The sequence below is a fragment of the Pelodiscus sinensis genome, chromosome 32 (genome assembly GCF_049634645.1).
Source record: "Pelodiscus sinensis isolate JC-2024 chromosome 32, ASM4963464v1, whole genome shotgun sequence".
In the NCBI taxonomy this organism is placed as follows: Eukaryota; Metazoa; Chordata; order Testudines; family Trionychidae; genus Pelodiscus; species Pelodiscus sinensis.
The window spans coordinates 10554476-10568778 of NC_134742.1; the positions used below are offsets into that span (position 1 = coordinate 10554476).

At 54.7% G+C, this 14303-nt stretch overlaps 1 protein-coding gene across 3 annotated transcripts; it reads right to left on the reverse strand.

Annotated features, from left to right (window-relative positions):
• Positions 1-1434: 1434 nt before the first annotated feature.
• LOC142823231 (uncharacterized) lies at positions 1435-9015 on the reverse strand. 3 transcript variants are annotated; one of them, XM_075913889.1, is made up of 4 exons: positions 8415-9014; positions 8057-8183; positions 7192-7305; positions 1435-6860 (listed from the first exon to the last, which is right to left on the reverse strand). In XM_075913889.1, exons 2-4 carry the CDS (start codon positions 8181-8183, stop codon positions 4657-4659), a joined length of 2445 nt encoding a protein of 814 aa, XP_075770004.1. In that variant the 5' UTR covers positions 8415-9014; the 3' UTR covers positions 1435-4656. The 3 variants fall into 3 exon arrangements, with proteins under 3 accessions (XP_075770004.1, XP_075770005.1, XP_075770002.1); XM_075913890.1 differs by having other exon boundaries at positions 1435-6857; positions 8057-9015; XM_075913887.1 differs by having other exon boundaries at positions 8057-9014.
• Between the last annotated feature and the right edge of the window lie 5288 nt (positions 9016-14303).

Here is a 14303-nt window from a genome sequence, read left to right on the forward strand (position 1 = left end):
AATCTCTCTTCATACGGGATCCGTTCCAAACCCCTCATCATTTTTGTTGCCCTTCTCTGAACCTTTTCCAATGCCAATATATTTTTTTTGAGCTGAGGCAACCACATCTGTATGCAGTATTCAAGATGTGGGCGTCCCATGGTTTTAGAGCGGCAATAAGATAGTCTCTGTCCTAGTCTCTCTCTCTTTTTTAATGATTCCTACAATTCTATTTGACTTTTTTGACTGCCCCGATAGCAAAGATCCCTGGGCTTTGCAGAGCAGACTCAGAAACAGCCCCAATGGGGTGGCTTCCTAATTGGTCCATTCCCTGGGGTCCACAGCCAATGGATTGCTGCCAGAACCTGCCCACCTGGTCCTACGTTATGTCTACGCTGCAGCTTTTTTCACCCAGCAGAAGACATCCAAATGAAGCACAAATTTGCATATCTTACACTCTCATTTGCATATCCTCTTCTGATCCTTTTTGCAGAAGAGGTTTTTGCCGTTGAAAAGCCCCTTGTAGACGGGGCCGTTTGTCGCAAAAAAGCCCTTTAGCACGAGAGCCCTCATTCCTCAAAAAATGCTGGAATACAGATACCCAGCAAGAAACAAAGCAAAATCCCACCGTTCTACCTGCAGCAAAGTGACGTGCATTTAATCAGCACAATGTTCACTGGATCAGGAGTTAGCTGGTGATGCCGCACCCGGCATGCTTCATACGTAATATATCACAACCCAACAGGTAGGGAACATGCAGCACAGGAGGTGGCCCCCAGAGGGATCGGCGTGGGATGAGTGGGGCAAAGGGAGACTCTGTCATCCCAGCACAGGACACTGCAGAAGATGGGGGCGACCAGCTGCCCCAATCAAGTTCTGCATCTCCTTCTGGCCCCAGTGATGGCGTTCAGCCTGACTTCAAGGCTGCCCAGGTCTGGGTGCCTTTTTTGCCTACACTCAACCCCAGCATCCTCGCCATGGGGGGATGCTGTCCCCCCACCCCATATTATTTGTCTTAGGGTGTCATTTACGACCCTTTAGATTCCAGGGGCAGCTTCACAGGACGCTTGCAGGCCAAGTCTAGTCACGCTCTGGCTCTGATGCAGCAAGTTCACGGTTCTCAGCCTCAGCTGTCTGGCTCTGAGAAACAAACCCAGATCTGCTCCCCTCACATTCTCCCCCTCCCAATATCATCTCACATCGCTGCTGTGACTCTGGGGTCCCATAGTGGCTGGGCAGTTATGGAGTATCTGTCTGGGAGTTCGGGGGCATCCCTTACCACTGTCTCCTATAACTTTTTCCATCCGTGTGTGGAATAAATTTTGTTATATGCACTGATGCAGATGCAAATGTGTACCACTCATAGAAACACAAGCTGTGGGTGCTCTTCTAATCATCGGGGTGGCATTTAAATCTCTCCCTAGTGGCTACCCAAGCACTCACCTTACAGAGAACACTAGTCCCAAGAGTTTTTAATACAGCTTTGTGAAGCCTCTTGACATCATGCAGTTTTTTGGGGGGGAGAGAAGAGGGAACTAAGCTTTAAAAGTTAACTACTTCCCAAACATCACCGGTAATTAACTAAACATGAGGTAATTATCCATAAAGTAGGACATAGACAGTTTACCACAAATTTTAGAGACATACAGAGAAGGGCATTATTACACCAAAGTTTCTGCTACCTGTTACTATGTACTTTTCACCTCTGAAATCTATCTATTTTAGAGTGTGTCTGTCTGTGAGTCTGTTTCTTAAAGAACTCCTCCTACGCTGTAAGAGCTTAGGGATACCAAATTTGGTAGGCTGCTTCCCCTTCTCCTAACTTACAGCAAGGTCAGGGTTTGGTTGTGCCAGGACAACAGGAAGGCCCAGGAAAGGGACTGTTTTCCATAACATGCAAAGGGAGGGGCTGCTGGTCGGAGGGATGTGATACTGACAGAGGCCAGAGGGGGCAGCGAGCCCTCAGGGAAGAGCTATTTTGCAGAGTGTCCACTGGGTGCACAATCCATTGCCCTAGGCCACCCCCCAGGGAGAAGCCAGTAGCCAGCCCCACCTCCTGTCCTGATTCCAGCACCCTTCTCCGGCCTCCTGCCTTGAACCTCCCACATCCACATGGCCCTGTCCCGACTCCTGCACCCCCTGCCCTGATGGACCTGGATAACACCAGGTAAGTCTTCTAGCAAGAAAAAACAATCCTAGACGAGAACCTTCTCATTACTTTGTGAATCTCGGAGGCTACATCTACACTCCAAGGTTGTGTCTAGACTGGCCAGATTTTCCAGAAAATCAGCCGCTTTTCCAGAAAAACTTGCCAGTTGTCTACACTGGCCGCTTGAATTTTCGCAAAAGCACTGACTTCCTACTGTAAGAAATCAGTGCTTTTTGCGGAAATGCTATGCTGCTCCTGTTCGGGCAAAAGTCCCTTTTGCGCAAAACTGTCGCGCAAAAGGGCCAATGTAGACAGCTGAGATTTGTTTTGCACAAAAAAGCCCCGATTGCGAAAATGGCGAGTGGGGCTTTCTTGTGCAAAAACGCGTCTAGATTGGCCACGGATGCTTTTCCGCAAAAGGTGCTTTTGTGGAAAAGCGTCCGTGCCAATCTAGATGCTCTTTTCCGAAAATGCTTTTAACGGAAAACTTTTCCGTTAAAAGCATTTCCGGAAAATCATACCAGTCTAGACGTAGCCCAAAGGTTTTGCGCAAAAACCGGCGGAGCGTCCACACCTCAAGTGCATTTTCGCGCAAAAAAAAAAAAAAAAAATCGGCAGGACAGAGGGCTTTTGCCGGTAGAGTTATTCCTCTCCCCACAAGGAATAACTCCTTTTTGTGCTACAGCTCTTGCGCAAAGAGGCAGGTGTAGACGGCTCTGGAAGGGTTTTTGCGCAAGAAACCCTGATGGGAAAAAGCACAGGTGTTCTGATGGCCATTCACTCTTCTTGCGCAAGAGTCTCCATGCAGCGTGGATGCGCTCTTGCGCAAAAGCACATCGCTTTTGCGATGCGCTTTGAGGTCTGGATGCGCTTTTGCGCAGGAAGTTTTTGCAAAAACCCTCTTGCACCAAAACCCTGCAGTGTAGACAAAGCTCACAAGATACAGGTCATCACAGTTACTGTCTTTTCCCAATTCTTTAAGACTCTAAGGCTACGTCTACACTGGCATGATTTTCCGGATATGCTTATAACGGAATTTCCGTTAAAAGTATTTTCGGAAAAAGCGCGTCTAGATTGGCAGGATGCTTTTCCGGAAAAGCACTTTTTGCGGAAAAGCGTCCGTGCCAATCTAGACGCGCTTTTCCTCAAAAAAGCCCCGTTCGTCATTTTCACGATCGGAGCTTTTTTGCAGAAAAGAAATCTCTGCTGTCTACACTGGCCCTTTTCCGGAACAGTTTTCCGGAAAAAGACTTTTGCCTGAACGGGAGCAGCATAGTTTTTCCGGAAAAGCACTGATGATTTTACATTAGATCATCAGTGCTTTTCCGGAAATTCAAGGGGCCAGTGTAGACAGCTGGCAAGTTATTCTGGAAAAGCGGCTGATTTTCCAGAATAAGTGGCCAGTGTAGACACAGCCTAATTGTACATCTCACGGATTTAGCCATAGAATGGCCCTTGTTACAATTTACAAATGGATCCAACACGTGTCTCAGAGTACGTCTCCTCTACCAGCCGGAGCAATGGGGCAGCGATCGATCCAGCGGGGGTTGATTTATCGAGTCTAGTAAAGACTTGATACATCAACCGCTGATTGGTCTCCTGTCAACACACTGCAGTGAAGACATTGTGGCAAGTAGATCTCAGTATGTGGACTGCAGCGACAGTCTTCACCCAGCTGAAATTGTGTAACTTAGATGGATATCCATTCTCATAGTGTCGACTAGCAACGGAAGCAAGTAGTCGAGTCCTATACTTGACTACTCGCTTCCTCTCTACTGCCTCTGTATCAAAGGCAGCAAGGGATGGGGGAAGAGGATCCAGTGCTGGGAAGAGCCGGTTTAAAAGCTGGTTCCCCCCCAACACTGCTCTGCGGTGCTGCCTGCTCCCCGCCCCCCAAGCTGCTGCCTTTATCAGAGGCAGCAGTGGAGGGTGGGGGTAAGGAAGGCTGTCACAAAACAGCCCTGTCTGTGGTGGCCCAGGCTGTCAGAGCTGCAGTGGTCCCCGCTCGCGCAGGTCTGGAACCCACCCCCGCTGTACGGTGCCTGTGTGCTTGGCTTCTACAGAGGGTCCCCGCTATAAGTCATCCTGCTATACATCCTTTCCATACTAAAGTTGTTGACGTTTGTAGGAACTGATGTGTTATAAGTCCTCCCATTCCCCGCTATAAGTGACGCGAAACACTTCCCCCCCCCAATTTGCTTAAATGGAAGTCAGCCACGGAACAAAAAATTCCTCGCTTGAAGTTGTTTCACTAGAAGTCCAAGTTTTTTGGAACATATCTTGGATTTATAGCGACGACCCTCTGTACTACATTTAAACTGCAGCGCGCCGCAGCGGGGGTAACTCTGGACCACCATGAGCCAGAACAAACACCTTCCCTTATCGACTAATCATGTAGTTGATACAAAATGTATTGACTACACAATTAGCCAATTACACACCTTTTAACCTCTTTAGTGTAGACCTGCCCTGAAGATTGAATCTGGGTCAATTATCCTGCAAGCTGCTTAACACTTTCTGGCCCAGTGTCACAGAAGTTTAGCTCCTGCATGGATTCTCTCATGTTTAATTAGATGTGATCTCTGTGTGAAACTTTTCCCACAGTCCAAGCACTTGTGGGGTCTCTCTCCTGTGTGGATTCTCTGATGAATAACAAGGGCCGATCCCGTTGTGAAACTTTTCCCGCAGTCTGAGCACTGATGGGGTCTCTCTCCTGTGTGGATCCTCTGATGTAAAGCAAGGGCAGCCTTGGTTATGAAACTTTTCCCGCAGTCTGAGCACTGATGGGGTCTCTCTCCTGTGTGGATTCGCTGATGTGAAACAAGCGCTGCCCTGTTTATGAAACTTTTCCCGCAGTCTGAGCACTTATGGGGTCTCTCTCCTGTGTGAATTGCTTGATGTATAACTAGGGCTGACTTCCGTACGAAGCTTTTCCCACATTCTAAGCACTTATGAGGTCTCTCGCCAGTGTGGATTGCCTGGTGCTTAACAAGATCTGACCTCCGTTTAAAGCTTTTTTCACAGTCCAAGCACTTATGAGATCTCTCCTTTGTGTGGATAGCCTGATGTCTAACAAGGTCAGACTTCGATATGAAACTTTTTTCACAGTTTAAGCACTTATGAGGTCTCTCTCCTGTGTGGATTCTCTGATGTTGAAGAAGGGTTGATCTTTGTACAAAATTTTTCCCACAATCCAAACACTTATGGGGCCTCACTCCTGTATGAATTGCCTGATGATTAACAAGGTCTGACCTCCGCATAAAACTTTTTTCACAGTCTAAGCACTTATGAGGTCTTTCTCCTGTGTGGACCGCCTGATGTTTAACAAGGTCTCCCCTCCGTATGTAACTTTTTTCACAGTTCAGGCACTTATGAGGCCTCTTTCCTGTGTGGATTCCCTCATGTAAAGTAAGGGCTGATCTGTTTCTGAAACTTTTCCCGCAGTTCAAGCACTTATGGGGTCTCTCTCCTGTGTGGACCCTCTGGTGTGTTATCAGGGCAAACTTCCACCTGAAACATTTCCCACAGTCGAGGCATTTGTGAGGTTTGGCTGCAGTATGAATTCTGTGATGTTCAATAAGACGAGAGATGCCAATGAAACTTTTCCCACACTCGAGGCATTTATAGGGTCTTTCTCCCGTGAGACTCCTGCTATGTTGAGTGGGTTGTGAGCTACAACTAAATCTTTTCCCACAGTCCAGGAACTTAGAGGGTTTCTCTCCTGTATGGATTAGCTGGTGTTTCATAAGGGCTGACTTCCAATAGAAAGTGGTCCCGCACTTTAGACATTTATAAGGTTTCTCACCATCATGGATTTTCAGATGTGTAGTGAGGTTTGTGCTAGTACTGGAGCTTTTCCCATACTTCAAAGGTGTAAACGGTCTCTCTCGCGTGTGGACTGCCTGATGTCTTTTAAGGTACGCGCTTAGTTTGAAACTTTTTCCACACTCCAAACATTTATAAGACCTCTCTCCCGTATGGACGGCCTGATGGGTATCAAGGCCCGATTTCCGCGTGAAACGTTTCCCACAGTCCAAGCACTTATGGAATTTCTGAGCTGTGTGGACAGCCAGATGTTTGACAAGGTCTGACCTCTGCATGAAACTTTTCCCACAGTCCAAACACATATCGGGTCTCCCTTCTGTGTGAGTTGTCTGGTGTTTTGTGAGCTCTGACCGCCGTTTGAAACCTTTTCCGCAGTCTGAGCATTTGTGGGGTCTCTCTCCTGCGTGGCCTCTCTGGTGTGTAGTTAGTGCGGACTTCCAATTCAGACAGTTCCCACGGTCGAGGCACTGAATTGGTTTCTCTCCAGTGGGGCATGTTCCATGGTTATGAAGGTCTGAGCCATTATTGACACTTTCCCCACAGTCCAAGCCATGAAGGGGTTTCTCCTCAGTGTGGTCTGGTTCAGGTGTCCCAAGGGGCGATCTCTGAATGAAGCCTTTCCCATCCTGGAGGCAGTGGTAGGGTTCCTCCTCTTTGAGATCGATCAGCTGGATGGTGAGATCCTGGTCTTCTCCCTCACATTTAACAGATTCATCCACATTCTTCCCTGGAGCATTTCCCAGCAGCCTCTCTGACCTCTGCCAACGTCCCCCGGCTTCTCCTTGTTCCAGGTACGGCGGAAAATTCCCTTCCGCTGGTCCCACAAAGATCCCCTCTGGTTCCGCTTTCCCAGGAAGTTCCTGATATTGAGTCTCCTCCTCCTTCACATGCACTGTCCCATCACCTGCTGGGAGAGACACAATATAGGCAGGAGTCACTGAGCTGGGGAGACAGAGGAACAGCACCAAGGGAAAACCCAACACACTGAAGATGCACAGACCGAGCACTGGGATTCTGCCTCTGCTTCCCACACAACCACTCAAAGAGAAGGAAAGATGGGAAGGAAACTTCTGTTGCTAACAGGATGGGCGGGAAGCTGTGAACAGTATCAGCTGTGCAAACCACAGCCCTGCCTCGGGGTGAGATATGGCAGAACTCAGGGCACTTACTCACACCATATTTTTGGGACTTTCAACTTTTTCCTTCATTCCCCAGCCGGTTTCTGTGTCAGTCCTCACCTGTGCGGGTGCCTCTCAGGATCTCTCTTTCCTCCCCGGCCTGGAGGTCGGGCACCCAGGGCTCTTCCCCTCGTTCCAGCCGGGCGATCAGCTCAGGTTTGGGAACGGGAAACCCTGCGCAGGGGGTGAAATCAGAGCAGATCAGGGCGCAGGTAGGATGGGGAGAGCATCTGTCCCAAGGGACATTCCGTGAGTGGAACCTGTCCCCGGGCTCTGCTGGGGAATGTGCAACCCAAGAGGACGGGAACATGGTCACTGAGCCCCCTGGGGAGAGGCAGACGTGTGGGGAGGGGAGAGGAATTGTGACGCCCTCCCTAGGAGTTCCCAGGATCTGGGCAGTCTGGGGCCCTTGCTGACACTCACAGCTCTGCAGTTAAACCCCTGCCTGTTTCTAAACCTGCAGAGGTGAACATCTGGAGAGGTGAGGGGAAAATGTTCCAGTCTCTCAAGGAGTTCCCAGGATCTGGGCAGTCTGGAGGAAGGGAGAGGTCTATCTGGTGCAATTAAACCCCTGCCTATTTCTAAATCTGCAGAGCTGAGAGCCCTCCCCATGGCTGCAGCGCATCCCAAGGAGGGAGGGGAACAGGGATTCTGGGTGCGAGTGAGGAACAACACAGACAGGAGGATACATGGCCCCTCCGCCTTGAAATCTAGAGGGGCTGGGTGGGGATGATTTAGCACGTCCATTAGGGTTTGACACCCTGGTCTCACTGCACAGGGTGCGGAGATGCAAGTCGCTCTCCCCCGGCAGCTGTGGCCATAGAACCCATTCCTGTCCAGGCCACCTGAGCAGGGAAGAACCTGCCCCGTGTCGGACACGCAGACCCCACGGCTCCTAATCCCCGAGGGGCCAGGACGCCCTTACCCAGCGAGGTCACCGCCTCGTAGTTCTCCTGCATGACGTCCCTGTAGAGGGCTCTCTGAGCGGGGCCCAGCAGCGCCCCCTGCCCCGGGGTGAAATACACAGCCACCTCCTCGAAGGTCACCCGCATCTGCAACAACAAGAGTCCCTCACCCACTGCCTGCGGCCCCAGCTACCATCCCAGTCGTCACGGGAAAGGGGAAAATAAATTTCCAAAGCCAGTCTAGGGGGACCAGCGTAGCAGGAGTCCTGCCCATTCCTTGCCACACAAGTTAGGGCAGTTCAGGGGTGGGAGAAGAGGAGGGCTCCTTGTCCCACCCAGCACACGGAGCAGGGAAGGGCCGTTTCAGTCCCCACACACCTGTCAGCCAGCGCTTGTCATAGGAAGCTGAGCTCTGAGCTGGGGCGAGGGATCCTGAGAGCACAGCAGCCTCCGGGCAGTCTGTTTAGGCCCCCCGCCCTGGGAGTCTGGAGAACGTCCGCAGCCCTTTGCCAGGGGGGGCTGTTTCCTGTTGTAGAAAAGGGGCAATTTCCCCTCCGGCCAACGTGCCTGTTCAGAGAATCGGCAGGTTCATCAAATCCTGACTTCTTCCTCCCCGCAGGGATAGGCGAAAAGTCAGAATAAGTTACCCACAGAAAAGAAAACATAACCATGCAATGGAGGGAGGGATTGCTCAGTGGTTTGAGCATTGGCCTGCTAAACCCAGGGCTATGAGTTCGATCCTTGTGGAGACTGATTTGGGGCAAAAATTCATCAGGGATGGTACTTGGTCCTGCTGAGAAAGCAGGGGACTGGACTCAATGACCTTTCAAGATCCCTTCCAGTTCTAGGAGATAGGCAATCTCCATTATATAAAAATCTGAATTCTCAGCCTTATTAGATGGAGGCTGCTTCCAGGGCTTGACAAATAATACAATCTACTCACCACAGGAGAGTAGATTGTAACCCAGAAGAGAAGAGCTGGGTTTGGGGGATCTGAGCATGCAGAGATGACAGCACAGCTGGTGAGCCCTGATCATTTCTAAAAGGAGGCCACTTCACAAATTTCTGAAGTGGCCCCGGGGCTGCTCTGGAAGGGGCAGGACCAAGAGATTTCTCATGCTCACATGCCCAGTGGCCCAGGCCCAGGGGTGGGGGAGTGTAGGAAGTCTTTACCCCCAGCCTTTCCCGCCCCCTTGGAGAGAATCACCAGCTGTTTTCAAACAGCTGTCAGTTTCCTCTAGGCATGGCAGTGGGAAGAGACTTCATGCACTCCCCTGCCCACAGGCCTGAGGGTGGGCGCCCACGTCCCTTACCCCTGCCTCCACCCTGCCAGGGGCACACGGCACACGGCAGCTAGAGAGAACCACTGATTGTTTTAAAACAGCCGACAGTTCCCTCTGATGCCGACTTTGGGTGCTGCCCCGTCCCCAGATCTCCATTGCCCTGGGGGGCTGGAGAGCGGCAGGACTGGATCCACCAGCTTAGCGGGCCGGATCTGGACCAGGGAGGCTCTTTTGCCCTGATCTATGCTGACAATTGACCCACAAAACTTTTGTCATGTCACGGCGCTTAAAAAGCCCCTCCCCCTCCCCAAAGGCAGCAGTTTGGCCAAGGCAAGTGACAGCAGCTGGCTGGAGGCAGGAGCGCTCTCCTGTTGGCCACGCAGCCCCCATGCCTAGGGGGTGGAGGTATTCCGGTGGCAAAAGCCCTGACCAACAGCACTTCAACGGCCTGGCTTGTAGCTCCATGAAGGGGCAAGGATCTGGATCATGGAATTCGTCACCTGCCCCCCTTCTTGTGTGACCAGTTACAGGAGAAAATTCCCCACTGTCTGCTAGGGAGGGGCAGCCCCCATGTCTCCCCCCCCCCCCGTCTCCTGGTTCTCCCCACTCTCTCCCCCAGCCAGTCTCCTCTTGCTCTCTCAGTCCCCCCCTCCACAGCCCCCACCTCTTCCTTCTATTCAAGCCCCTTAATCGCCCCTGCAGCCTGACCCCCCCCCCCCCGCCGCATCGCCCCAGCCTCAAATGCATCCCCGTTCCGCAACCTCCCCCCCCCCCCTCCACCCAGGCTGGCGGCAGCTGCCCCGGGCCCGGGCGGGGACTCGCAGCCAGCGGAGCAGCCCGGGGCCAACCCCTCCCCCTGCAGCCCGGGGGCACCGGGGCGCCGCTCCCGGGGGGTCTCTCTTACCTGCCCCCCAAGCGCTGCCCGCCCTGGGGCAGGGGCTGGGCCGGGCCGGGCTGGGGGCGCTGCCCGGGGAGAGGCTCCTGGGGAGGGAGCAGCGGGACTGGCCCGGCCGGAGATTCCCCCTCCCGGCTGCAGCCCGGGCTCCGGGGCCCCGCAGCAGCCCCCGCCGGGGCTCGGGGATCCGGCCCGGAGCCTGGCCCCAGAGTCCCCGCGAGCAGCGGCGGCGAGTCGCTTCCTGCGGCCGGGCCGGAGCCAGCGATCGCTCCCCCCGCGCCTGCTGCTGCTGCTGCTGCTGGGTCCTAGCGAGACACCCGGCGCGTTGCGCCTCCCAGCGGCCCCAGCCCAGAGCAGCCCCCCCGGGGGGGAGGGGTGACGGGGGGGACCCACCTTTTCTAGGTCTGGGAGGCACAAAAGTGAGCAGCAACCGACCCCCCCCCGCATAAGAAACCCGAAAACACTTCACTGGCGCGGCCCCCGCCTGAGAAGCAGAAAGACCCTCCCCCTATTCGACCGGACCCCCAGACCCTAGGGGGGACCGGGCTGATAGATGTTGTGGCTGCCCAGGCTCTGGGGTGAGGCCAAGACGAGGGATTCAGTGTATGACAGGGGGTGCCAGGAAGCGGGCTTGAGGGGTGGGATCTGGGCAGGAGGGAAAGTGCAGGAGGGGGTTGGGGCCATGGTGAGCTGCAGGAGCAGAGAGGTGGTGTGGGGCCCGGGGTGCAGGCTGGGGATTGGTGGTGGGGGGGGATCTGGGTGGGAGGTAGGATGCAGGAGTGAAGGGGGTGCCGAAATGGGCTGAGATGGGGGGGTCTGGTTGGGAGGTAGGGTGCAGGAGTGAAGGGGGGGCCGAAATGGGCTGAGATGGGGGGTCTGGTTGGGAGGTAGGATGCAGGAGTGAAGGGGGGGCCGAAATGGGCTGAGATGGGGGGGTCTGGTTGGGAGGTAGGGTGCAGGAGTGAAGGGGGTGCAGAAATGGGCTGAGATGGGGGGGTCTGGTTGGGAGGTAGGGTGCAGGAGTGAAGGGAGTGCCGAAATGGGCTGAGATGGGGGGTCTGGTTGGGAGGTAGGGTGTAGGAGTGAAGGGGGTGCAGAAATGGGCTGAGATGGGGGGTCTGGTTGGGAGGTAGGGTGCAGGAGTGAAGGGGGTGCCGAAATGGGCTGAGATGGGGTGGGTCTGGTTGGGAGGTAGGGTGCAGGAGTGAAGGGGGTGCCGAAATGGGCTGAGATGGGGGGGGTCTGGTTGGGAGGTAGGGTTCAGGAGTGAAGGGGGTGCCGAAATGGGCTGAGATGGGGGGGGTCTGGTTGGGAGGTAGGGTGCAGGAGTGAAGGGGGTGCCGAAATGGGCTGAGATGGGGGGGGTCTGGTTGGGAGGTAGGGTGCAGGAGTGAAGGGGGTGCCGAAATGGGCTGAGATGGGGGGGGTCTGGTTGGGAGGTAGGATTCAGGAGTGAAGGGGGTGCCGAAATGGGCTGAGATGGGGGGGTCTGGTTGGGAGGTAGGGTGCAGGAGTGAAGGGGGTGCCGAAATGGGCTGAGATGGGGGGGTCTGGTTGGGAGGTAGGGTGCAGGAGTGAAGGGGGTGCCGAAATGGGCTGAGATGGGGGGGTCTGGTTGGGAGGTAGGGTGTAGGAGTGAAGGGGGTGCCGAAATGGGCTGAGGTGGGGGGGTGTCTGGTTGGGAGGTAGGATGCAGGAGTGAAGGGGGTGCAGAAATGGGCTGAGGTGGGGGGGGGTCTGGTTGGGAGGTAGGGTGCAGGAGTGAAGGGGGTGCCGAAATGGGCTGAGATGGGGGGGTCTGGTTGGGAGGTAGGGTGCAGGAGTGAAGGGGGTGCCGAAATGGGCTGAGGTGGGGGGGTGTCTGGTTGGGAGGTAGGGTGCAGGAGTGAAGGGGGTGCCGAAATGGGCTGAGGTGGGGGGGTGTCTGGTTGGGAGGTAGGGTGCAGGAGTGAAGGGGGTGCCGAAATGGGCTGAGATGGGGGGGTCTGGTTGGGAGGTAGGATGCAGGAGTGAAGGGGGTGCCGAAATGGGCTGAGGTGGGGGGGTGTCTGGTTGGGAGGTAGGGTGCAGGAGTGAAGGGGGTGCCGAAATGGGCTGAGGTGGGGGGGGGGCTGGTTGGGAGGTAGGGTGCAGGAGTGAAGGGGGTGCCGAAATGGGCTGAGGTGGGGGGGGTCTGGTTGGGAGGTAGGGTGCAGGAGTGAAGGGGGTGCCGAAATGGGCTGAGGTGGGGGGGGGTCTGGTGGGAGGTAGGGTGCAGGAGTGAAGGGGTGCCGAAATGGGCTGAGGTGGGGGGGGTCTGGTGGGAGGTAGGGTGCAGGAGTGAAGGGGGTGCCGAAATGGGCTGAGGTGGGGGGGGATCTGGTTGGGAGGTAGAATGCAGGAGTGAAGGGGGTGCAGAAATGGGCTGAGGTGGGGGGGTCTGGTTGGGAGGTAGGGTGCAGGAGTGAAGGGGGTGCCGAAATGGGCTGAGATGGGGGGGTCTGGTTGGGAGGTAGGGTGCAGGAGTGAAGGGGGTGCCGAAATGGGCTGAGATGGGGGGGGGGTCTGGTTGGGAGGTAGGGTGCAGGAGTGAAGGGGGTGCCGAAATGGGCTGAGATGGGGGGGGGGGTCTGGTTGGGAGGTAGGGTGCAGGAGTGAAGGGGGTGCCGAAATAGGCTGAGATGGGGGGGGGGTCTGGTTGGGAGGTAGGGTGCAGGAGTGAAGGGGGTGCCGAAATGGGCTGAGATGGGGGGGGTCTGGTTGGGAGGTAGGGTGCAGGAGTGAAGGGGGTGCCGAAATGGGCTGAGATGGGGGGGGGGGTCTGGTTGGGAGGTAGGGTGCAGGAGTGAAGGGGGTGCCGAAATGGGCTGAGATGGGGGGGGGGTCTGGTTGGGAGGTAGGATGCAGGAGTGAAGGGGGTGCCGAAATGGGCTGAGATGGGGGGGGTCTGGTTGGGAGGTAGGATGCAGGAGTGAAGGGGGTGCCGAAATGGGCTGAGATGGGGGGGGTCTGGTTGGGAGGTAGGATGCAGGAGTGAAGGGGGTGCCGAAATGGGCTGAGATGGGGGGGGTCTGGTTGGGAGGTAGGGTGCAGGAGTGAGGCAGAGGCCTGGGAGAGAGGGAGAGCACAGGAATAGGGTGGGGGTGCGGGGTCTGGGCTACGGGGGGGGCACTTATCTGGCACAGCTGCCCCAGGATGCACATCACTCCCTGTTCCCCACCACTCCCAGGCACCACCCTCTGCTGCTCCTATTGGCCGTGATTACAGCCAATCCCAGTAGTGTGTGTGTGTGTGAAACCTCTAGGCTGCACTTTGCTGCACTGCGGTTTCCCGGGGAGAAAGGGGAGGAGGAGCAACAGGGCATGGAGCAGCTTCCTCCCCTCACAGGCAGAGCCCGTGGGTCGGATCTGGCTCCAGCTTACCTAAGTCCAGCCTGTGATGCTCGAGGCTCCCTGCACCCACAGTGGGGACTTGGTGCTGGCAGAGAACGGAGCAGGGAACAGAGGAGGCTGGAGCACCAGCTCTGGTTCCCTGATGCTGTGGGGAGGCCCGAGCCTCATGGGCCGGAGTCAGGCAAGCCAGGGGTCAGAGCTGATCACCAGGTCATAGGTTTCCCCACCCCTGGGCTAAGGCCTTGCTTTGAGCTGCCTCAGAATGTTAGGAATCATTCAAAAAAAGGATAAAGAATAAAACACAGGCTATCTTATTGCCTCTATATAAAACCCTGGTATGCCCACATCTTGAATACTGTATACAGATGTGATCGCCCCATCTCAAAAAAGATATAGTGGCCTTGGAAAAGATTCAGAAAAGGGCAACAAAAATAAGGGGTTTGGAATGAGTCCCGTATGAAGAGAGATTACAAAGACTTGGATTTTTCAGCTTAGAAAGGAGACTAAGGGGGAGGGGGAATAGGATAGAGGTCTATAAAATCATGACTGGTGTGGAAAAAGTGAATAAGGAAAAGTGATTTGCTTATTCCCACAATATAAGAACTGGGAGATTATCAAATACAATGAATAGGCAGCAGGATTAAAACAAACAAAAGGAAGTTTTTCTTCACTCAGCACACAGTCAACTTGTGGAACTCCTTGCCAGAGGATGCGGTGA